Here is a 25840-nt window from a genome sequence, read left to right as displayed (position 1 = left end):
CATCAAACACCTAATTGTGTTAGAGTCTACTGTAAGTGCCTCTCATTAAATGACACTGTCTATGAAAAGAGTGGCAAATGCCTTTTTTGACAGAGACACTTGCCTTGGAAAGCAACTTTTGGAACTTAAGATGAGGTTAGTTGAAATGAGTTAATACAGTGTGTGAAAATACAAGAGAATAATGGATCTAATGAATTTAGCAGAGCAGATTTTTGACCAAACACCTCGATACCAATATTGCGACGACATTGTAGAGTTGGCCATTGGTGCCTTCACAAAATACTAACACAATGAGATTTTTGATAAATAATCATCAGTAATATGGATATAATGACTAAGTGGGTAAATAAAAAAAACAGTTCGGTAAGTTCAGAAAATTACATAACTTTTAAGCAACTGTCAATTTATTTTAATTAGAAAAAAAATGAAGAATTTTTTTGAAGAATTGAACATTCGCCAAAGATCCTAGAACAGCAATTGTTTAACAATTGTTTTTTTCCCCACATGTTGAAGTGGTGAGCATTGGGCTGTATTAAGAGTGCTTATATAATATTTTATTAATCTTTGTAAACTAAAATTACAAGAGCAAAAGTCTTAGGAATGGATTTAACACTGCATTATCTGCTCTAATGTAAGCTGCAAACATTAGCTGTCTGGCCAGCTGACTAACCTGGCATTGCTCCAAGGACAAAAAGGCTTTCATACCTAAAATGTATTTAACTTCCACATACACACAGGTACATACATGAAATTTGACTTCTGCACTACCCTAAGCATTTAGCAGCAGTGGGCTGCTGTAAAGCCCCTGGGGAGCAACTTGAGGTTCAGTGTCTCACTTAAGGACACCTTGGCCTGCGGAGAGGAGGAGACAGGGATCAAACCGTTCCATCAAAGAAAGAAAAAAAAAAAGATACGTTTACAATAACACACCCACTATGTGGAAGCCAGTCCAAAATGCTACTATATCTGCATGCATGAAGGTGAGGTTCCCTAAAGAGCGCGTCACGCTTGTAATGTAATTAGGCCTACTAACTAGCTCTACACTGCAATACAAGAACAATGCTGTTTTTATTTTTCATGTCCTCTATGTGGATCATGAACTGGTGAAGATGCAGACTTTTTGCACAATACCATGTATGTAGCCATCAATTATATGTGAGACCCTTTGATACTGTAGGGTTGTCCTTTTAAAACGAGTCCGTTGGAAGCTGGAGACAGGTTTTTCAACCAACTAATGGAGCCAACGTCGGCTTAAATAGCCAGCTAGCTACAGCAGATAGAATCACCAGCAAATGTTGTCATTAGAGCCGTAAATAAAAGAAACAGCAGCCAGCTAGAAATAAGGAAGTCTGCTTATGATTATCAGTCTGAAATCAAGGACTTATTGTTTTGATTATTATTGTAAACTGCATACGTGCCACAACAAAGCTGAAAACTTGACAGTCGTACAGACGGTAGCTAAGGCCGACGGGGACTTAGCGAAAGGTCAATTGCTCTTTCAACCAAATAACTACGCTCTTGCCCAAAGTACAGTAACAATTATATCGCCTTCTGTGATTTAATAGTTTTGTTCAAGGTTGCTGTCTCTGAACTGGCTCTGCTGAATGTGAAGTGGCACTCTTGAGACGGTTTGTGGTGACAGTTGGAGGAAACGAAGCTTTAGAGCAGTATTTAAGGGCCAGAGTGTGTGTGTGTGTGTGTGTGTGTGTGTGTGTGTGTGTGTGTGTGTGTGTGTGTGTGTGTGTGTGTGTGTGTGTGAAAGACAATTACCTTTATGACATGTTAGTGCAGTAAAATTGGTGTTTTATGACACTTGCTCCTGGCTTTGGGCTGCATTTAGCTATTAGCACAAAAAAAGTTTTAAGGTTAAACCCAAGTCTCCTCCACTTAAATGAAGATTATGGCACAAAAGGTTGACGAACAACTGAACTGAGACCATTGCTCTGCGTCCAGAGCAACACACTGCCAACACTGACATTCTTAGCCAAGGAGGGAAAATGAGCTACATAATTCCTCGACACGGAGTATGGGCATGGGAATATCCAAAGCAACTTTTGCTTCTTCTACACCAGATGTAGGGACAGAAAAAGTTGCGGCAACTCCAACTTGTTACTGAACATATGCATGCATATTTTTTTTTCCCCAATACTGTCATATATAACATTTTATAATAATGTTTTTCTGGTACAATTTTAGAGTCCAGCATGAAGCTTTTTTTTTCCAGGGGTTGGAATTCAGTGCAGAAAGAAAAGACCTGAGGATTTTGTATACTGGTTATGTTCCCCACTGTTCCGTGTCACAGCAACGCCTTGTCCTTCCTCCTTTCACTTCTAAGACTCAGGAGGGGGTATTAGGAGGACATTTTTAGACATGAGCAGAGCAGTCCTTGTGTTCTGCCACTGTCAGCACTGGTGGCACCAACAGAAAGTTACATTACATAAGACAAGGGGTATTCAGTATCTAGGAAAGAGAGGCTCAGCGACACGACTGGAGCACTCAGCTTATTTGCAATCCAATATCCATATTTAGATCATCAATGACACTTTGAAATGCCCAGCAGTAGAACTCAAAACACAATGTAGTGATGCTCAGGGACAGGAAGCTAAACTTCTCAGGCAGTCAACAATGTAAATATTTGCAGGCATTATTCCAAACCGTTCCTACTCTAAAAATAGGAACGCAAATCCTGATTCATATTTGTTCCCCCGGCTGTTTTCAAATCAAAAGGGTTATAAAATGGTGTAGCTCCTGTTTAAATCATGCTCAGAAGATATACAGTGATTTACAGTTCAGAATCCAGGTCCTTATACTTCTCACAAATATAGTACTGTGTTTCTAACAATAAGTCGTCCTTGACCCGTCACTGAGCAAGCTTCAGCTGCTGGCCCAACTGTCACGTTAACAAAAGAAATGAAACTACAAGCGTGGCTCCATATGGATAGTCATAGCCATCATAACACATGTTTGTCCAGAGGAGTGCACCATTACTTACATTACAGTGACAGGCAGGCATGAGAAGCAAGACACAACTATCTGCCCATTGTTATTTATCTTTTTTTGGCCGTTTTTTTTTGTTCAGAAAGCTTTGTTTTGAAGAAAAGTTATTGCTAGTCTTGTAAAATGATTGCAAAAAGCAAACAAAAACGAATTACTTTACAGTGCATACTTAAAAAAAAAGTTGGGAAATGATGGCACTTTTAAGCAGATTTTGAGATGGTGGATTTACCTTGTTGTATTTTCTTTTTACATTCTCTAATCTATATGTACATGCAACATAAATTCCTTCAACTATAAAGGCCTGGTCACAACATTAAGGGGCACAGCAAAAGTGATCTGCCTGTTTTTCGCAAAATGTGTACTTAGATTGGTTGCTTAGGGGTTAGCCTACTCGCAAGGCTGTGTGCCAATCGATCTTAACTCCAGCATGCCAGCCAGCTTGGAACAATAGCACACAATGGTCACAATAGCTCTCCAAGCTTCTTTCTATTTCCTACTGGCATTTTGTTCTCATAATTATACCATATTTATTTCAATTAAGAGTCATTGAAGAGGGGGGAAAGCTCGCCACACTAGCAAGCTACTAGCATTACCGGTCAGATAGCTAGCTCGTTAACCCGGCTGCTGACGGAAAAATAAGTTCAGTTCAAAATATGTATTTATACCATGGACTACCGTCTGCAAAGCAATCCTTTTCTGGAGCAGTTTGCACTCCGACAGAGGAGGGTTACATCACAGTTGATGGAGCAGCAACACACCAAATGAGCCCCGGTAGCATCTTCACCACTTCTCTGTTCATTCAAAGGGCAGCATTGTGAAGTCTGCTTACGATTGATCAACGGCACAAATTTGACACAGGAAATGTGTCCAGATGTGTACATTTTCACCGAGTGCAACACGACTGATTGTAGCAATTCCCTTGAAGTTAACTGATTTGGCTGCAAAATGTTGTCCTTTCAAATAAAGATGTGAGTGGGCCTTACAGTGACATAACTCACTCAATAACCTGCATATGAGCAGATAAGTTATCAATTTCAGATTTCTTCCCCTGTTGGATACCGCAAGCTTTTACTAAAGAGGTGCGGAAGTGCAAAGATGCTCCACAGCAATAAATCAGTGATACAGGGTAGAGTTTCTATTACAGTTACAATGAATCCACTTTTTACATATCATCACATCTATCATGTTCTATGTACACAATTTAAGAGTATTAATTAGTTTTTATAATTTAAATACAAATTTACAAGGACATAACTAGAAATAATGGTAACGTTGATGCTTTTGTGCAGAGAATAAGGATTCAACTTACATTAGATTGTATTAAGTAAAAAGAGGTTACATGTGAGACACTAACACATGCAACAGTGCACCTCATGGGCTTGTATTTGTACAATATAGACACACAAACTCGCCAACATATATAGGAGCTTCCACCCTCTCCATTGTAATCAATTTGTCAGCTACAGCGGTAGAAATTGTATCGACTACATTAATGCAGCAACACATCAGTAATGGTAGTTATGGAGGGGTGGGAGCAGCATGCCATCAGTGGCTTTATCAAAACTCCTATTCACATCCCTGACATCACAAGGACAGCTAGTGGGTGGTTTGCTGGCTTGGCACACAGAGCCAGAGTACACTAGAATCAATACACTGAACAAAGAGGAAGTTAAGCTGCCTCCACTGGAACATAATGGAAATACCTTTCTTTCTCCCCACTGCCCTTTCAGAGTTCTTGGAAATGACAAAGCAGGAAGCAATGCTTTCACTCAGCCACCATCCATTAGCTCAAGAAAGATGCAGGGCTGTCCCGATTGTGAAGGTTAAGAGAAGAATATTGGACCGTATTCAAAGCTTCAATGAGGCGGAGGGCACTATGTAAGTTACAGAAATTGCGTTACCAAAAAAAAAAGGTACAGGTCGGCTCACTGTAGGCCAACTGTATCAATCTCTCTTACACATATTGTACGCTTACACACATACACAGAGGAAAAGAGAGAGAGAGTCCCTCTCTTTACGAGAGTCAGTAGCCTCTCACCCTTCACTCCGTCAGTCAGTAGGAGAAACAGATCTCAGTCAGATATACAGCTGCGAGAAATAGTCGTTGTGCCATCGGACCTGAGACCCGGCAAGCATGTGCATTTCAACGGCAGTGGAAGGGAGGTGAAGACGACAACACAAGCTGTCAAACTTTCCTCAAACTTGCAGTCAATATTTACTTATATTGTACTTTACTTTACTATTAGTGTCTAATGAGAAATGTGGACAAAAATCGGACTTTCTTTTCATTGAAACAAAAACGACTACAAAGTATTCAATAATCACATCAAATAAATTACAGCAATATCCCATAAAACCAGATTTGCTCACATGTAGGCCTCTAAACACATTTATAAATTAATAGACTGAAGCTTAAGTTGACAAAATAAAAGACCTTTGTTCCAACTGCCTGTCTATAAATCTCCTGCGCTGCGTTCCAGTTCCCAGCACAGCGGCGGAACGACATAAAACACACTCTACACCAGGGGTATTCAATTAAAATTCCAAAAGGTCCAGATTGAGAAAATCTCCTCGTGCAAAGGTTATTAACATTACAATAATATTTAAATTGCGCTAATATCCAAATTGCGGTATTTAGTGCCATATATATATATATATATATATATATATATATATATATATATATATATATGGCACTAAATAGCGCCATATATCGCATGCATGCGCTAACGTCAAATCACATTCATGAGACAATTTGTCTAATTTCAGATGGGATTTTAGAGAAAATGGTGCATAGTTCACATTCATGAGACAATTTGTGAGTCAAAGTTTGCTCATGCATGCGATGCATGAGATTTTGAAGGGCTTTAATTTTGAAATGCTACATCAGAATGTTCTGGTTCTCTCTGAGTGACACCTTGAGGTGGTCTGCTATCAACCTGACGTGAAATGATTTTGTAACTATGCACCATTTCCTCTTAATAATCGTCACGGTCTCTGAACATACTGTATGAGACACACTGGTTTTAAACTGTTGATGGGAAGAATTAACCTATAAGAGTCTGTCCATTGTTGGTTAAGGACTCTGGTCTCTCTGACCACTTTTCTCTTTTTAGAGAACGTCAGGTGAAACAACTTCTCTGACTCACGTAATTATTCACCTGCCCTTCGTTCTCTTTCCTCGTCTCTCCCCCGTGTGTGTAAATCTCACTCGAGTCAGGAAACGTGTCAGAATACCCATATTTGATTGACTGAGCTGCATAACATGATGTAATTTACAACGCATGTAATTGGTCGGTTTGTTTCCTGGCCCACTGACCGAGTGCCGTAAAGGCTAGAAAAGCTGCGCCGGTTAAAATATAGGCGCTCCGTCAAAATGTAATAATTCTCAATTATCCATCGGTTTTAGGTCCAGGGTCCGGATACAACGGCGTCTGGGTCCGGATCCGGACCGCGGTCCGCCTATTAGTGACCCCTGCTCTACACAAAACCAATACTCAGTACTATCCATCTGAGAATAACAAAAAAAAAATGATTCAATAATGTGATTTTACTCTTTATTTCATGTGCTATTTGGGATTTTTGAGGCAATGCGTAGCCTATATAAAAATGTTTTAAAATGAAATAACAAAAACAATGCATACTGATTCGGACATGCATTACCATGGCAACGGTTAAAACTTCAAAACATTCGGGTCAGCCTTACTTTTTTTCATAAGGCACAAGTCACTTATTTCATTTGAAACTATCAACTTTTTGTAGGATGGGATGGACTTGATGTGGAATTCTGTCAAATAATCTGCAAGACAATTATTGCAAAAAATATGGAATTGAAATGTAATGCATCGGCATCTTTAAGCAGGACTGTTTAGAGGCACTAAGCAAAAGCTATAAAAAAAAAAAAAGAATCAGCTTTCTTATCACGACCATAAACCAATCTGATGTCCCCTCATTTCAATACAATCTAGGGTAGCAATCGGCTCTTCGGATGCAGATGGTAATCCTATTCAGTCTCACACACGATCACAGCTCTTGTCTATTTTTTCTCAATGCCAAATCCAGCACTTCTGGCCTTCAGTGCCACACCTAAATTGCAAATCAGCCACGGCTGGGATTGGCACCGCAAGCCCTCGACACCCTGTTGAAGAAATTATTTATGTATCACACCGGTGCCGTCCATAAATAAAAGATACCATTCACAGTCTGTTCCAGAGTTCCCGGAGCTTGGAAGAAAACGGTTTCTCCTCATTTTTTCACATGCTGAGAGGGATGTAGGGTTAGTGTTGGTCCCTGGTTTGCATCATAGACAAAAATAGCATACCTGTAGAATGTATAAATAAAAATTGCACACAAAGACTAATATCAAATTCTCTACAGGATGAGTCCTAAAAATCACACCTAGGCCAATTTTAACATTTCTGGGGTTTTTTGCTCTACCATATTTAAAGTAGGCACCAGACAAGTTAGATTTTCCTGATAGGACCGCACCCTGAGTAACAGAAGTATTTGAGTTTAGACTCAAGTAAGTTGTACTCAACATTTTACAAAATCAAAATGTAAACAATAGGGGACAGGGATACACTGAGCTAAAGCTGCAATAAAAAAAAAAGCTGCTTGTTAAAAATGAATACAAAAGGTTGTTTAGCTGTATGCATGGTTGTGGAAAGCATGCACATATTGAATGGGAGCGTCAATGATTTATTACATTTTCAGAGGGGCAGTAAATTGCCCTTTTGGGAGCTCTTTAGCTCGGTCTCCTCACAGCCCCAAACTAGTGGGTTAACGCAAAAAAAGAAAAAAGGAAGATATTGCTCTCATCAAGTCATATCTAACCATGCATGGATTTCAGTAGTGGTGCGAAGAGTGTTAAAATATTTAGTGCGACACGCTTTGTAAGAGTAGCATGACTTTGTTAAGGGCAGCAAACACGGACGCACGTGAAAATACCGGCACCCATTGTTACATACGTTTTCACAATGGGGACATCTTGACCCATGTGATTGCAGGATGACATGAGTTAATTGATGTAGCACACACAAAAGGCAACAGAGGAAATTGTCAAAGTGCAGCAGACAGAATGATACACAGATAACAATGTCTGCAGGTGTTTTGATGCGTGTCACTGTTTGCTGCCCCTTTGCAGGAAAAGCAAAAGGGAACAAGCCTCAGTTTTCATAGGGACTATTTCCGAGTCACCCATAATAAATAAGGGAGGCAGCAGATATGGATATCTTAAAAAAAAAAAAATTAAAAAAAAAGTATGCAATTGCTATTATTGCTATTACATTATTTTAACAAGTTTTTTAACTTGACAAAGTATTTGTTCCACATTTGTAGCAAACCAGTGTTGGCAATGGTATTGGTTAATCTAAGGACTGTTGTCTCGTGTATTAGAAAAAAGAGAGGCACAGGTGGTGGTGGCAGAAAATCCCAAAACAAAGAGCTGCTACAAAGAAAGCAGTTAGAGAAGAAACGGACACACAGAACGATAGAGATACAGACTGACAGAGACACAAGAAGCGGTAGTTTAGTGGCAGAGAATGGGCACGTTCAAAAAAAAATAGAGATTCAAGTTACAGTGGCGAGAAATAAAGGAGGGAAGACAGAAGCCTACATCACAGACGTCCACCATGAAACAATGGTTCCCTGATGGAAAGAGGCAGCAGTAAACACCCCTGTTTGGCAGACCTGGAGGAAGGGAATGGAGACACAGAAGGAGACCGGGGGGGAGAGAAAAGCAGCAGGAGGGGTGAGAGACCAACAGGCCCTGCCAAAGCGGCCCCATGACGAGCAGCAGCACCTCGTTAAACCTGTCCACAGGAGTCACAGGCAGATGCTCTGCTTTTTCTATGATAATGGCCGAGCTGCTAAGCAGCTAGCGGCGTCACGCTCCTTTGAACAACTATTGACCTCAAAGCTGTCGCTCGGTTTCACGCCAGCAACGGTTCCAGCTCGCCACACTCACAAGGGGCTTGTTGCACCGCGTTTTAATGCAGGCCTAGATGTTTGAGTATTGCTCGTTATCAAATGTTGTGCAAAAAAAAAAAAATGCCTTTCTGGCGATATGGTATTCATAAGTTTGTGTTAAGCTTCTGCGCTCTGCTGCGCTGCATGTGGGCATCAGATAGAGTAGTTTAAGACTCATGATCACCAATTACGTCTTAAGATCTTTAAAAACATGCTCCCCAGACTCCCCAGCAAATTGGCATAAAGGATATGAAAGTGTTACCCATTAATGCACATTTATTCACCATTTTACATTTAGCAGACCCACCGCTGTCGAGCATCAAAGCGCAGTCAGCCCATGGAGCCACGAGTCTTGAGGAAGTAACCAGGGTAAGGGAGGGAGGGAGGGAGAGAGGGGGGGAGAGAGAGAGATAGACGGAGGAGAAAAGAGCAGCCGTTCTCTGAGGATTAGCTCATTTAGACTGCTTTGATCTGCAAGATCTTAATTGCTGGGTAGCCCTGATTGAGTCCTCACAGCGACTTAGCAACACTATCCAGGCGAGGAGGGAGGAGGGTGGTCTTGTCCTTACCTTCTCATCCTTATTCCTTTTCTTTCTCTGGATAAACTCATCTCCGTTCCTGGACATTATTATTATTTAATTCCATTGCTGTTAATGAGAAAGAATAAGCTTTTCAGGGAAGCGCTAAAAGTAGCACGCTAGAATGCCGATATCTGGCAAGTAATTTTGACCATCTTAGTTTATTGTTTTAGCTTGCTAATATTTACTAAACACAAAGTGCAGACTGGCGGGAAAACCCTTTGTTTTGCAGATATTTATACTGCAAACCAAAGTATTGGAGAAAGTGAACTATTGACCGGATGATGATGATGGCAAAAGGAAAAGTTTCTCAGGTTTTTCATATTCCAAATTTTGTGCCTATGCATCTGGCAGATGCAGATGTGTTTCGCTGGATAATTGATCACTTTGACCTGCTAGATGAAAGCCCTCATACCTAAACAACCCAGCTGGTTCCAGAAAGTCTCATAAGACTTTTCCAAAAATGATCGGATCTTCCACCCATACTGTTGGAATACAGTTGACATTTGTCAGCTAATGATGATTTGGAATTCAGTGAGGAAGAGCTTTTCTCTCATTGAATTTCTGCTTTTTCAGCCACCTCCAACCTTATGTTCCAGCTTTACAGAGCTCCTCTCATTCACACATTCTTACATCATTCAATCTGGCCAATCATCATTCTTCCCAAATGCCTTGAGCCAATCCATCATTGGATGCAGCGCTTGAAATATCTTTGTGATCCTCTGCTCACCCCACACACACAGCCAACCACCACAGCCTTTAGGGAATCTTTATACGTCTGAATTTTATGAAGATGCTTTGTGGTGATGGAGTCTAAATACGCAGCCATCTAAAGAAATACTGTGTACATTTCTAAATGATCTGTCCTCATTGAACAAAAGCTTCACTGGGATCAGGTTAACACCGTGGTTATTGTTAAAAAAAAAAAAGATGGTCTTCATGGTTAAAAGAAATCCACTTTGACCGATGACAGGAGTAGGAAGTGAACATTCACTATAAGTGTGAGATGAGATGAATCAGAGAGGTTCTGCAGATTTTAATCAAAAGGATTTTTTTTATTTATCTGTAAAAATAATAGCACAGTAGAGTTATTCGGTTGAGTCTCCCTTCATCAAGTCAAATCCTGATTTTATAGCATCATATGGCCATTAAATAGTAAATGTCAGCTACAACAGCTTCTATGAAATACCTTTACTCTATACATTCTTCTCTGCAGTTGTAGTTTTATGATTTTGTAAGGGTTGATGGTCACAAGTCAGCAGTTGAATATAAATCTTACAGATAAAGTCTTTTGGAGAGTCAAGCCCTTTTCAGAGAAACCGAGAGCTCACCGTATTTGAGGGACGCTTCAGTTTCTGCTAAATCCCTGTTTAAACCCCATATAGAGATCCAGAGGGGCTGACTGGCAAAGACTAGGGGTTAAGGAGATCATTCAGACAGATGAAGATGATGCATGGCTTCCTCCCCTCTCTCTGTCTGCCTTTTGTCTCTCTCTCTCGGATCCACACACATAGCCTTACACACCATCCTCTTCCTCCCTGCACTTTATCTACTCCATGCAACCTTGTACACCCATTTCTCTCTCTCTGGCTGCTGTCCAACTTCTCTGTCGTCGTCTTTCATCTCTTTGGCTAAGACAGGAACAGGCAGATTAAAGAGAGGAAGAGTATTAAGGGAGCCATTCTTTCTACCTCTTTGTGATGGGAGGGTTACCGTTAGCGCAGCAGAGCCCTCCCTCTGCTGAGCTTGGTCATTAGAGAGGCTGCAGAGCAGTGGGGGGAAAGTAAGCCTGAGGGAGTGTTTATAATACCAGCATACCGAGATTGTGAGACCCTGGTTATATAAACAGTATATTGACAGTATATTTCTGTTTAATCTTACATTTTAAAATACATTAATTAATAAGTGTATTAAAACAGTAGACAGAGCAACTGACAAACACATGTCAAGCAGCACTGATGAACAAAACAGGTCCAGAGCATCAGAACACTGCAGGAACATGTGCAAAAAAACTGGTACAAACATGGACATAATTTGACAATAAATAGCTGTCAACTAAGAGTATAAATGTCTCAAAGCATCCAATGTTGTATTCCAACAGACTTTCTATCAATTGGAAAATATGACCATACAAAAACGCTGGAGGCAATGCATAAACTGTATAAAAGAGGACAAAGCCACCATCAACCATTGGTTTGTGGAGGGGACCCAGGTCCGGTGAGGGTGCCGTCAGTCACTATGTGGTCCTCTCACAATTGTGTCCACATTCAAAAGCAAACTCAGAACTTTATTATTCTCCAATGCGTATGGTTAATCACTGTGTGTGTGTTTATGTGTACTGAAACGTGCTGTATAAATATATTTTCATTGACACACCTCAGGCCAATATTTGAGATTTGAACTTCTGCCCAATTTTAGATGAGCTGTTCTCAAACAAGAGAAGAGGATCAGCAAGAAAAGCCTAAAGATAAAGGGCTTGAGTCACAAAAGCAGAGATTCTTTCACGCAGACAGCAAAAAAACATGTTTCCACGTTGCCCGACAAATGAAAGATGAATATGAGAGCTGTATGACACTTTGTCTAAAGAAATTGGTCACAGACCAATGGCAATGCCTTTGGAAGCAATTTGATCAGTATCTTCCCCAAGGACACTTAAAATGAAGAGCCAGGAATCAAACCGCAGATCTTCCGATTAGATGACGACCCACTCTACCTCTGAGACACAAACTCTCGAATATTTATGCATTGGTCACAGGTGTGGTATTGTGTTTGTTTTGATTCGTGAAATGTGTCACACTTACCCAGATGGGAATGTACTCATGTTGCAAATAGCAGCTTGCATATTGAACATTTGGCGAAAGGGGGTGAAAGTTTCCAATTTTAATTATTCAAATTTAAAAACACAACTTTTTTCTGGTGTCTGTCCTTTCCGTTCAGATTGTTGAGCAATTATTTGAGCGCTACCATTTCTCCAACGTGCCTCCACAACTCTGACAGACACTATGATTTGTGACGCAACCACAAAGCCTTTGCTCCTGCAATGTAACATGTGTCTGAGGGAAAATAGCCAATCAAATATCAGAAGTACAATTCAAAGAGTATGCTTTTATTAAATATTGATGTCACACACATGGATAGCGGGATGTTAACGTTTGAAGGAAAACAGCATCACTTAACGCCCTTGTGCTACCTTGCTCTACAGTGAACAGCCGTTACATCACTCTTGAATCATTCATTCTGAAACCCCCCCTCCCCAAAAAGAAAAAAAGAGTTGAGGTAAAGGCAAAATCTGTGGAATGTAAAATGGCTCTCTGGTTTCTACAGTGAAAGATCAAAAGATGACGCAGCACGCAGTAAAGTATCGACCTATACCTCCAATTACACAATCCACTCCACACACATGCCCTTTAAAAAAGTATTTGGCTTTGTTATTGCTTTTGTGCATATGTTTTCTCTCTGGTGATTTCACATATGTGAAGACAAACATTAGAACTGAGCCTCTTTTTTTTTTTTCCTACAATGCCCTTAAATGGGATCAATGTGAAATATCATCCAAGTGTGTGTTCCTTCTTCTTTTTGATGATTCATTCTATTCACTTACAGTATCATGGGGCCACCTGTAATTGTAGTCCGTTTGGTCTTCAATCAATACTTCAGATTATTTTGTGAACTACTCTCTCGTCTTGGCAAGAGTTAGATAAAATACCATGTCTGTCCATTAAATATGGAGCTACAGACATCAGCCAGTTAGTTTTGTTTATAGATGGAAAGTACTGGAATATTTTACTCAAGTAACGTTACACAAGCACTTGTACTAAGTAGGCTTAATTTAGGTCACTTAACGTTACATTTACAAAAATGTAAAGGGATAGTATTGACAAAAATGAAGGATACAGTTGTATCAAAGAGCAATTAACTTATAAAATACAGTGCATTTACATGTCAACATCTAGGTACTCATCACAACACAGAGCCCCTGTGACATATGGACAAAACCTAAAACATTTCAACAACAACAAGAAATGGCCGACAATGAATAAAAAGAGCGAGTGATATTATAATACATCACCAAGACAGAGACAATACGGATTTACACAAACAGTAGAAACTCCACAGCAAAAAAAGAGCTGCAGTTTATGCACAACATGTACTGCGCACACACACGCGCGTACAATGTAACGTTAATACGGGCAATATTGACGTTTTGCTCTAGTTACATTCACAGCGTGATTGTTTTACTCACCCGTCTAGAAGACTTTGTGTGAGTCTTGAGCGACGCGAAGTCCTCCTTAATGTGCTCCAGGTTCAACTCTTTCGTTTATACTCAAAGCATAATCGCACGTCCAGTTGGCCTCTCTATCCCACGCGCTACTCAAAGTTTGAAAAGCTTTCGTGCAGAATGAAGTACTGCAGTTGTAACTTTTGTCACAAACACACCTTTCTAAAGGTAAACGTTTCCGCGTGAATACTTTATAGTCACTGCTGTAAAAACCCACCGAGCATCGTAACATTTAGCATGTTAGCAGATCCAGAATGCACCTGTTGTTCACGCGACAACTTAGGTGTGTTTGATTTGGGTCACTTGGCGTGCTGGCTGGGTGGGCAATCAAACCAGTTATTAATTAAGGAAGAAGCTACCTTTTTTCCAATCATTTTCATTACCTTTGCAGCGGTACAATCATGCTAAACTGTAATGAATTAAATCTTTATCATACTGTTCTCAAACTGCTCAGGTGGCCCAGGTGCTGCTGCACCCCGGACAGTCCACGTCAGCTGAGTGCTGAGTGTCAGATCTGCCCACTTGTTGCCGCAGACACACCAGCAGCTTCATACAGACAGGCGAACAGACACACCAGCAGCTTCTTCTATGTTGCAACTGCTGATTTAATAATCATATTCATAATATTAATGACAATAATAATAATAATTTTGGATTTACCTCATTTCTTTTGTTGCATTATTACACTTTTTATGTGACTTTGTTTTCACCCTGTAAGCAATGTTACTAGAAATGTAGTAAAGTACAATACTTTAGATAAATAATACTAATTTAGAATTGGGAATTTTTAAATAAGCTACTTTTTTTTAAAGTACACGTGTACAATAAACCCAACTTTTTTGAAGTAACAAGAGTAAATGTAATTCCTAACTTGCATCCCTGGTTTAGTTTAGCATACAGACCTACCATCACCTCTAAAGATCACTCATTCCTGGAGTCTTGGAAGTCTCCAGGAAGTCATTGAAATAATCCCAAAACGCAATCCCACATAAAACCAACTCTTTAGCTTTTGAATGGATTGAACAAACATTGTAATTAGTCAGCTTTAGAGATGCTGGTAGGCAGATTTTGTGATCTTTGTGACCAGTCTTTATGATAAGCTAAGCTAATCAGCTGCTGGCTGTAGCTTCATAATGAACAGACAGTGGTATCAAACTTTTGGCAGGAGAGCACAAATGTGAATTCCAAAGTGTCGAACTATTGCTTTACATTTGAGTAGGAGGGAACTATAAGTAGTTTTTACATTTTGGCACCAATCCAGCGTCTCATGAAGATGTTTCTTAAAGTTGAGGTAGTGATTCAAATAAACAATGACTGAAAAGAAATAACAGAATAGGAATCAAAGCTTGGAGACATAACTTTATCAGCGATGGATTTAAACACTTTCCACAACATTATTCCACAACTACTTTGTCTAAAGACGTCTTGTTCTGTAATGATATGACCAAATTACTTCTGGCTCCACAAGACTAATAGTCATTAAGTTCCAAACACACCGCATGACAGATCCATCCTTCACGCTGTGGAACTGTAATCTTTCAATCCTTTTTTTTTTTTTTTTTTTTAAAACAGCATTGAATCATTTCAGCAATTGCATTTAAATATCACATATCAGTCCAGTGATTTAAACTGTTAAAAATAAAAGTCTTTGACAGAAAGTTGAGTACAAAATCTGGACAGCCAAGTGGGCTGAGTTCCAACAACAGTCAAAGCTCCTCAGCTCCTGCATTTCAATTTGGTGCGGTACCTGGGCGGTGCGCTGTCAGCAGGATCTGTGTTCCAGTTGGGTGACTGAGCCTTTCTGGTATTGAAACACGATGAGAGTGAAGGCGAGTCTCACACCAGCCAATGGAGTCATCAATAATAAGACAAGGTGAGCAGCAAGGGTGGGTGTAGGGTTATCTAGGTACGGCACATGCACTTCCCATTGGGCCGCGGGGGCAGACAGGGCCGCAGAGACGCGAGATATGGCTTGACGCTCCTGGAATCTGTGATTTGACATCAGCTCTGTGTGAGAGTCTGTCAGAGGCCAGGAGAAGGTCTTTGAGCGCATCGCTGCTTCCTCTTTAGTCTAAGACTTTGGGATTTATCAAAGAGATCTGACTTGCAGGGCACAGAGAGTGGCTGAGCAGCATGGCAGTGGCCGGAGGTGGTCGGCTTTGAATGGACGCTGAATAGTCATTCATCCCACGAAGTCAGTCCTCCTCTTCCACGTAGGTCGAAGGGAACCAGCCCATCTTAGAGGCAACAAAACAGGATACATTTCAGGCAGCTTCACATATATTTGACAGGATATGTTTTTCATGAACTTCTTTTATTATCTCACTCTTTTTCCTAATTTTGAATGGTGACTTGTCCTCATGCTTGGCACCCCCAACTCTACTCTACATGGCGCTTACAGTGAGGAGCTTCACAGATGTTGCATAATGCACACACATACAGAGATACAAAATCAAACCACCCTACATGCCAGTGCCATAAACACTCAAATATGAAGTGTTTGTATTGTGAAAAATGACTGAATGAACTTTAATTAGTTTAATCACTAAATTATTTGTGACTATTTACATCAGCAAATGCACTGAAACTACTGCAATAGACAATTAAAGTAATAAGATAATGTAATAAGACTTCCTACAAAATTATATTTTACTCCCTTTAAAGCTAGGGTTGGCAACAGTGAGAAAACAGCAAGAGTATACTAGATTTTTTAAATATATTTAACTAAAAAAACCAAGCCCAGTGTTGCCAACTGTTTTCCAATGAAAGTAGCTTGCAGCATTTGCTCCAAAAGTTGCTAAATCTAGTGAGAAAGTTGCCAAGTTGGCAACACTGACAGCCCGTCCCTTCAGGCCATCCTCCAAAGCCACTTACCCAAAATTCTCACAATGAATGTAAACAAAGAAAATTTGAAATATTGATTGCCGTCTGGATGCAATGAGAATTTCAACAAATATAACAAAAAATGTATTTTATAAACATTACCAACCCTTGCTTTTTGGCTCTAAGAGGGTAAAAATGAATAACTTTTATTTAAATTAACTGACAACAGAACATTATGCCACAACACCGCAATTATATAGAATAGAATGTGTAAAGAAATTCTACATCAGCTACCACAGTATATGGTAAGAGCACAGATGGCACAAAACAAATAAATAAATAAAATGTGTACAGAAATTTGCCACAATGACAGGATCCTACAGCAGACCTACCCTGCCGTTAATCTCTCCCTTCCACCACCCATTGGACATCTTGGTGTGGATCTTGATAATGTCTCCCTGCAGCAGGGAGAGCTCCCGTGTGTCTCTGGAGCAGAAGTCATAACGGGCCACTGCAACACCCACCACCCTGGGAGAAAACACTGAGACAGAGACATCTTGTCTCATTTTGGAGAAACATCTTCACTCAATTTCACAAAGATTCTGAGAATGCTCACAGTTTTAAGAGCAACCTTTTTACTTCAAACAGCCAATAATTATATTATCTCTGGTGCTGTGATTATGCTGCTCTCTCCTCTCATTGGTTCACCAAAATCACAAAATCAAAGAGTCACGTTCCGTTTAACAGTTTAATCTGAATCTAATCTAAAAGTAAGTTGCATATGCTCTTTGGTTTGTCATTTGAAAGGGCAAGGATGCTTGCTGACTAACTGGAAACTTTACTTTGAACTGATCTTAATTTTAAATTCTAATAAAACAAAAAATGTTAAGCCAAGGTCCATACCAAACTACCAACAAAGTACTAACAAGCCTTTTGGGACTCCAATGAAGATCACAGGGCAAACGCTGTTTCTCTACCTTTAGTGTACAGTAGTATATATTCTCAGTATATTGCTTTGCATGTTTGTAGTTTGTACGAGGTTAATATTAAAACGGCATGAAGCACATTTCTCACAGGTACTATCCACAGTAAATTGACTATGGCTATCTTTTAGGACGATAAGGAAGCAAAAAAACGCGACTCTTGGGCCTGATTCAAACTGAGAGTAAAAGCACAACCACAGAGTTATTGATGAGGGAGAAATATATAGAGCTGCCCAGCTTGGCGGAGACAAATGCACAGTAGAGAAGACAGGTCATGGGTTATCATAGTCATGTATTGATCTCATTAAAGTTCATGTTGAACGCAGCGCTTATCAGGTTGTACAAGGTTATTCCTACACATGCAGGTCGGTGCTCACATCACTTGGGAACACAGGTGTGCATCAGTTTTTTTTACCTTATCTGTGACATATACAGGTGACACAACTTGGAAGATATGCTGGATGAAAGGAATATACCTACTCCCTCATGCACACACAGGCACATCATGCCAACACAGATGCTCAAGCCCACACATACATGCATGCATATATATGCTTATGCACACAAAGGCAGACACGGACAAAGATATCCTAATAGACGGTTGTGCTGAATATATGCCGTAAAATGGGAAAACCGCCCACTATTTCAATGTGGGAGCATTTACTGACATTGTTAGCCTTATAGTTGCACCTATTTCAAAACTTACATTAAGTCTAAATTTGCTATTTTTAATGTGTAACATATTTTTTGTGGTTCATTAACAAGTAAAACCATACAAACTAAAATGTATGGCCACTTTTAATTAGCTGAAGTGACAATGATAACTGGTGAATTTAAGTAAAATGTAAATGCCAGCAAAGGTTTGTTAACAATCCTGCAGTTATCTTCACATAGTGGGAAACATCAGAGCTGTCAGAAATTCACAATACTTCCAATTTGGATTTACAAGAGGCTGACTTGAGTGTTTTTCCCCCACAAGGCAACTCATACGGTCCGCACAATACGACGCAAAAGCAGAATCATGAGACTACATTATTTCAGTTTTTTAGTTTGTCTTTGGAAACCTGGAAATGTGGGCATACAGCAAGGGAGAGACTAAGAGAGTAGAAAAGATGTACCTGTACCTGACCAGAAAGGCGAGGAGGAGGGAGGAACAAAGCTGCAGCCGCCAAGAGGAACTACAGAGAAACAGAGCGAGTGATGGGTGGATTGGGGGAGAGGGGTTCAGGCCGTAGTGGGAGTAAAGAGAGAACACAAGCAAAGTAAATATAAGTTTGACAGAAAGAGAGTATGAGAGAGGGTAAAAGAGAAAAAAAAGAGAGAGAGGAAAAGTTGGCAAAGTCAAAGAACAAGCAAAAAGCAAAGACGGGTCGAAGAGAAGAGTGACAGAGGAGGGCAAAAACAGTGAGATATACTTTGGTCTGGGGTTGTTTTTCATTATTTCGGCTTAATTCGGTTTAAATTAAAGTAAGTCTTAAGGCTACAACATGACACGATATTTTCAGAATATATGCCGCAATCCATTGTACTCAGAACTCAGAAAAAAAAAAACACTTTGGACACGGGAAAGTGCAATGGAACGGTCATTGAAGTCAAAATTCCAAGTGGGAAACTCAGACAAGAGTTATCTAGCCCGAGTTTGCCGACATAAACACACCTGACCTGATCACAGCAGCATGAATTCCCACACGGTGAATTATCTTTTCATAATTTTTTACTTTATGTAATGTTTTCTGCAGTGTTTGTGTTGTGAAACGTACTGAAACAACATTGTTGCTGTCAAATCCATTTCTGTTCAGTTGATTAGTGCTTCATTGCGAGCATGCGGTGTTAGTCCACTTCTCCCCTTCTCTTTTAACAGGGTTACCGCAGATTCTTGAAATAGATTTTCAGAAAAATTTCCCCATAGGATTCTATAGTTGTTCATTTAAATGGTTACTTTACACACCGTTTCTCATCGTTGTGATAATGAATGTATGTCCTCTGTAGATGCTTGTGAAGTTCAGAGAGTTGCTATACAAATATCAGTTAGCTGAGGGCCTCCATGTAGAAGCACTGGGACGCATTTAGATCCGACTTGCAATGGATTGCAGCAATAATGTGCTTCTAACTTTTTAGTAACATCTTGGAGAGGGCCCTTTCCTTTCTCAACATCACAATGAAGCCCTAACACAGCAAAACAAGAAGAAAGGAGAAAATACACGCAGAGGCCAGGGTCTCGGTAGATACAGACACTGCTACACACTTCTACTGGGGCATTAGTGATGATTGAGAGGGATTACTCTTGTAACAATCTATACATTCATTTTTTAAGAAAATACTGCATATAATACCTTTAAGTTAAGACATGTCTGTTTTCAGTTTGAACATCCAATTATTGCTCAAAAGCAGTAGCCGACTTCACCAAATTTGCACCAATTTTGGCAAAACCCTGCAGCCAGTTTTCAAAATCGTATGGAGAGCCTCCCCAGAAGAGTTGAGGCTGTTAGCATTATGCAGCAGCATATTGATGCCCATAATTTTGGTCATCAGGTGTTAAACTGTCTACATACCTTTGGTTAATCATGTGGCCTTTATAATCTCCCCCCAATCATACTGCACAACACAGCAATAACAACCTTTTGAGCGAGCAAAAGCAGCAGTATGGGGGTAAGTATACGTTTGAACACAGCACGGCGCCCCGACAAAGCAATCCACGCCGCAGAGCCAACGACTTCTGCTCCCATATGAAATCCCATCGAGCCAGCAGACCCTCACACTCAGACAACCACCTGCTGTCATAACAACAATATGGCTCCTTGACTTCTTCCTGTCCCCCACAGGAATAAGTAAATGCAAGCCAGTACATGTCAACTGTTTGTCTGACCAGAGGGCACGCAAACAAATATACACCTACCTGCAGAAAGTACATACAGTACAAACAAACAGATGTATGTATGTATGTACTTTATGTCTGCTTGTATAAATAAACACTTACTGAACATACAACCATAAACTCGCACAAGGACTTGATACTACAGCTGATACAGTTTAGTATGATCAAACTAAATATCCTGCATTTTTAGATCAGATTTTGGCAGATTTTGCATATAGTATTCACTTATAATCATTAATTTAAGACAACAGAATTGTATATCCTGATAACACTGACACTTGACTACAAAATGGTTTTAGATTATTTCCAATCCCTAACATTCACACACGAACACAGACGGCAAGCAATCAGCCAGAGTAAATTAAAGATGCTGGCTTTGGGTTCTCCAAACAAATGACTCCGAAGTTTTGAGGGTTTTTCAATAGTTCTGCATCTTTTGATCGTTTGCTCAGCCTTGCATTCTGTTTTCTTTGCTATGAGGTGTCTGTTTTGGGATTCAAACCATTTTGTGTGTGTGTGTGTGTGTGTGTGTGTGTGTGTGTGTGTGTGTGTGTGTGTGTGTGTGTGTGTGTGTGTGTGTGTGTTTTTTGTTTTGGCATGACATCTGTCTTTTCACGGAGGCTGTTTACCAGACAGAGAACGTGGTGCCCACACTAAGTCTGTCTATGGGGGTGGACGACTTAAGGCAATAATAATCTATCCCAGAATGCATTGAGGATCTGTCAAGGCTTTCTCACAGAAGGAAGCGCTGTGAATGGCAGCGATGCACAAACACACCTCTCGCAGAGCTGCTTTGAAGCCTGATGCGCTGGGAGACCGACGCTGCCAAAGGAGGCAGAGGGACAAGGATGTAGCAGAATTTTACATCCGAACAGACACAAAAGGCTAACTTTGACTTTGTTCCAGCGTTCGTCTGCTTGCCTCTGCTGCGGCGGCGGGCTGTGGTTGTTTACACGTACGCCTCTCTTTAAGTTAAGACAGTTTACCTCCAGCTGCTTTCTGCTCTTTTACATCAGATCATATTTGCAAACTTTTCACAGTTTTGCGGAAACAGGCGCAGTCCCTCAGTTGGACCAGGGGTATCCCCCAGGTGTGTGTCAGCAGCGGGCGGCTGTCACACAGTTTTCTCCGCTGCCAGCCCAAGTGAAATGTCGTGTCCTGTCAGGAAAATTGTGAAGCCATCTCGGAGCCGAGTAGCATGCGGAGTGTGACGTTTGGAGTAGCAGGCTCCTGGTGCTTTGCCTGGGGCATTGGGCCCTAACAGGGACCTCTCTGCCAAGCCTGGTGAGCTGCCGAGGCTCCTTTCTATTCCTTTCACTCACTTTCTCTCTCACTCCCTCCTTTGTCTTTTGCTCTCCTTCTGTTTCTCTCACCCCTCACATTTGTACCCTCTGTCCCTTATTTACCCCCATTCACACTTGGTTATGCCATCTGTATTTCGATATCTCATCTGGTTAAGGAAAAACACATTAATGTGGAATACATTGCAATTCGAAAGGGATCCGCTACATCTCATCTACAGGTGGTCCAGCTTGTATTGGATCTCTCATAATGTGGTCTGTACAGTTTGGTCGCATTTAAAAAAAAAAAAAATTCAATATTTCCCAAAATATACTTCTTTGCTTTCTTGCCAGGACTGATTGATACCAGTCTTGTGTCTGTACCTTAAATATGATGCGAGAGCCAGGCGGTGATTCCTTAGCTTAGCAAAAAAACTTGCTTGCTCTACAGACTTAGCCAATAAATACTTGTCATAACAGCCCATAAATTGTCGTTTTTAAACTTTGGTTTAAATGTATTCATTTGTGAGCTTTAGAGGTAAAGCACTCAGCTAACCGTTTCCTCCTGTTTCCAGTCTTTACACTAAGCAAAAATAGCATAAGTTGCTCTGTATTTACTGAACAGACAAGAGAGTGGTCAGTTGAAAATAACCCATTAACTCCACTACAAAAAGTTACAGAGGACCCTTTGATAAATGGGGCCTTTTTCTTTTCACTTGTAACCTCCATTTCTACCTCTTTCCTTTTCTTTACTCTCTCCCTACCTCCCATTTATCTCACTCTTTCTCATTCTTACATCATTGTCTTTCTCACTTTCTACACCCTTTTTGCCATTTCCACCTCTGTTCTCCGTCTCTCTCTCTCAGACTCTCAATTCCTAACCTGCCTCTTCCTCTATTCTGCTTCTTCCACAACACCTTCCTCCTTCACATGCCTCCTCGGAGTGAATGAGCATCTGCTTCTGTCTCCGAGGGCCAGTAATGACGCAGGAACTGGACTTGTTGAACTTAAGCACACGTGTGCATTTATGCATTTAGGCCGCCAGGCTGAAATCATAGATGCTGCTTTTCCACTTACAGCCAATAATTACCTCTTAAACACGGTGACGGTACTTTAGCAGTACACCACTGAGTGCATCTTTCATTTTGACCATGTGAACGAGTCTCATATTTGAGTCAAACACTGTTTCCATACATCTAATGTTAGTTTGACCCAGATGGATGGGATCTGCCATATAATATGTAGCATCTATCAGATAACCTAAAATAATGACATAGAGGGTCAGTACTGGTTAAAGTACTGGTTTCATAAAAAAGTCTATCCTGTGCGATTGTTTTATCTTGCTTGATTCAAGTTCAGATTTAGCAAAAGTCTACTGTCACTGAAATGACACGATTCATTTTTGTGTCTATATATTCTATTTTATTTAATGATTATTGTATTCTATTTTGTCATTAAAAAAAGAAATGTTAACATCTACAATTCCATGACAACAGGGCAAAAAGGTTGAAAGTACATTGAGAGTAATGAATCATTTGACGGTGTAAATTTCAACACTTTGTGATTTATCATTTGGCATGAATAAATAGAAACATGATAGATCACAATCGATGACTATCTTGGAATAAATGAAAACTGGAATATAGCACACAAAACTGATCAAAGTCCTTGTCATGGATTTATTACAAAGCCAATTTATCAAAAATATTTTGACAATATAAATATATTTTTTTATGTTTGACATCTTACATCACCGAACTAAATTACAGTAAGCACTATTTACTAGTTTGAGAAAGCAATGGCAAACATTTTCAGTCTGACCAAGGGTGATGTCAAGAGAAGACTAATCAAGCAAAACTGAAGAGGTCCATCTCCCAAAGCACTGTTCCGCAGGGAGTCCTGTTAGCTCATTATACCGTGCTAAGTAGTTCTAGCATGTCTCGATGGTCAAAGATAGGACTGCCTCAAGTATTAAGATGCAGTTTTAACTTCATTTGTAACTAAATGGCTTGCAGATTCCTGCCTTCACCTGAATGTTGAAAAGACTGTTTGTATGTTCTTCACAAAGAGGGCTTGCAAAGTGTCACCGGAGCCAGATGCTTATGTTGCTGGTAAGAGGCTACAGGTAGTGTCAGATTTTAAATATTTAGGAATTTGTATTGATTCTAATCTCTCTTTAAAAAAGCAGGTAAAACATGTGGCAAAGGTCTTAAAATGTAATCTCATGAATTTTAGATATATAAGAAACAGTCTAACCGTGAAGGCTGCGGAACTGTATTTTAATGCGATGATTGTCCCCCATCTGACCTACTGCTTAAGCCAGAAGCACAACATTAAAATCTATTCATATTCTCCATAAACAAGCTCTAAAAACACTTGATGAAAAAAAACAAAAGTCACCATCACTGCAATATCCTCATCAAACACCATATCTTGAGTTGGGAGAACCTCATTAAATTCACTGATGTGTGTCTGGTTTTTAAAATTTTACATGGTATGGCCCCGCCTCCGCTTAGTGATTTTATTAAACAAAGCACTCAAAGCAGCAGACTCACTAGATCTGCTTCAAGAGGTGATTGTGTCATTTCACACAGCTCGTTTAGCAAATCTACATTCTCTGTGAAGGAAGCTCACTCGTGGAATGCTCTGCCACCACACACACACACACACACACACACACACACACACACACACACACACACACACACACACACACACACACACACACACACACACACGCACAAAACATTCAAACATAGCCTTAAGGAATGGCTTGTTGCCAATCAGGTGTGCAAGCATTGATGTACTGTCTGTCCTGCCTGCTTGTTTCGCCTATATGTGCATTTGTCTGGTTCAGTGTTGCTATTTTCCATTTTTGATGTGTGTGTTATGTGCCTCAGTGTTATATATGTGCTTGTACTGTAGGCGGGTTTGTTCTGCCTGACGCATGCTGCAGCCTGTTATGCAGCCTGTTATGTCTGCTCCTCTCTGGTGTCTTATGTACACTTTTCTTTTTCTTATATGTGTATCGTTTTTGTCTATATGTTACTGTCTGTTTATCTATGAATTTAAATTCCATTTTTATTTGAAATGTTCTAATTTTAGGCAGCCTTCAAACATCTGGCCGGGGACAGCAGATGAAAACTAGCCTCTCTGGCTAACTCTAGCTCGCTTACAGTTTGCCTGTTGATTGGTGTGCATTGTCCCTGCAAAATAAATAAACAAATAAATAAAAATAAAATAATAACCAAGCAAAAGCTCTGCCATCATGATTTTGTAATGTAAGGCGGGACATTTTTCTACAATTCTTAGAAGGCAATACAGTATATCAGCTGCTCTATAGTAACAAAATATAGCAGGTGAGATACTTTTTTTTTTATTTCAGCAAAATGTTTCTGCCCTTAGTTTGTTTTTTGTTTCTATTTGATGACCTAGAGAATGTCAGTTTTCATTGTGTGTTTTGGTCATACAGAAGCTTTACAAGCAAGACTACTTCCCAGGGAAAAACAACTCACTTTACTTTATCTGAACTGCAGTTGTAGCAAACCTGTATCCCAAACAGGTCACAACAAAAGCTTGGAATTACTTTCAACTGTAACCGGTTCAAGATCTGATCTGGTAGCATTTCCCTCCATCATACACAGTCTCAGGGAAGGAAATGTGGATCTTTGTGAAGCAGACTCACCATTGCCAGCCCTGGTAATGGCCTTGGGCATGCTTCCATTGGGCAGTTCCCTATAGGGGACCTGCAGAGTGGTGTCAAGACTGCTGAAACCCTCCTTCAATGAATGCTGCTTGTAGTATTCCACCAAGTCCTGTGTAAAACAAGCACAATCAAAGAAAACATACCCTTAACAATGATAATCCAGTGTGAATCTACTTGACTTTGTGTACAAATGGATAGAAATGAAAGCAAAGATGTGTGGGCAGGTTGGCTTGGTTTGGCTGCTTGTTTGATTTTGATAATACATCAGCTGCTGAGGAAGTGTTTCTAAGAAGGGCAACTAACTTCAATTTACATATCTTTACATACTTTATATCTGCACATCTCAAGTGCA

General features: G+C 40.1%; 1 protein-coding gene across 3 annotated transcripts in view; it reads right to left on the bottom strand.

Annotated features, from left to right (window-relative positions):
- Positions 1-15167: 15167 nt before the first annotated feature.
- Positions 15168-25840, bottom strand: part of LOC137892892 (guanine nucleotide exchange factor VAV3-like) — a 43532-nt gene continuing 32859 nt past the window's right edge. For 2 of the 3 annotated variants that reach the window (XM_068738305.1, XM_068738306.1), the window contains exons 25-27: positions 25468-25597; positions 17037-17185; positions 15168-16058 (exon numbers count right to left, since the gene is read on the bottom strand). In XM_068738305.1, the coding sequence (XP_068594406.1) occupies positions 16017-16058; positions 17037-17185; positions 25468-25597 (321 nt within the window). In that variant the 3' untranslated portion in view covers positions 15168-16016. The remainder of the gene's footprint in view (positions 16059-17036; positions 17186-25467; positions 25598-25840) is intronic. The other variant, XM_068738307.1, reaches the window with a different exon arrangement.

The sequence above is a fragment of the Cebidichthys violaceus genome, unplaced genomic scaffold (assembly GCF_023349555.1).
Source record: "Cebidichthys violaceus isolate CVI_PGR_0920_01 unplaced genomic scaffold, fCebVio1.0.p SCAF_8, whole genome shotgun sequence".
NCBI classification, from domain to species: domain Eukaryota; kingdom Metazoa; phylum Chordata; class Actinopteri; order Perciformes; family Stichaeidae; genus Cebidichthys; species Cebidichthys violaceus.
Note: the sequence above shows the minus strand (reverse complement) of the source record. Positions and strands in the feature narration are given on the sequence as shown.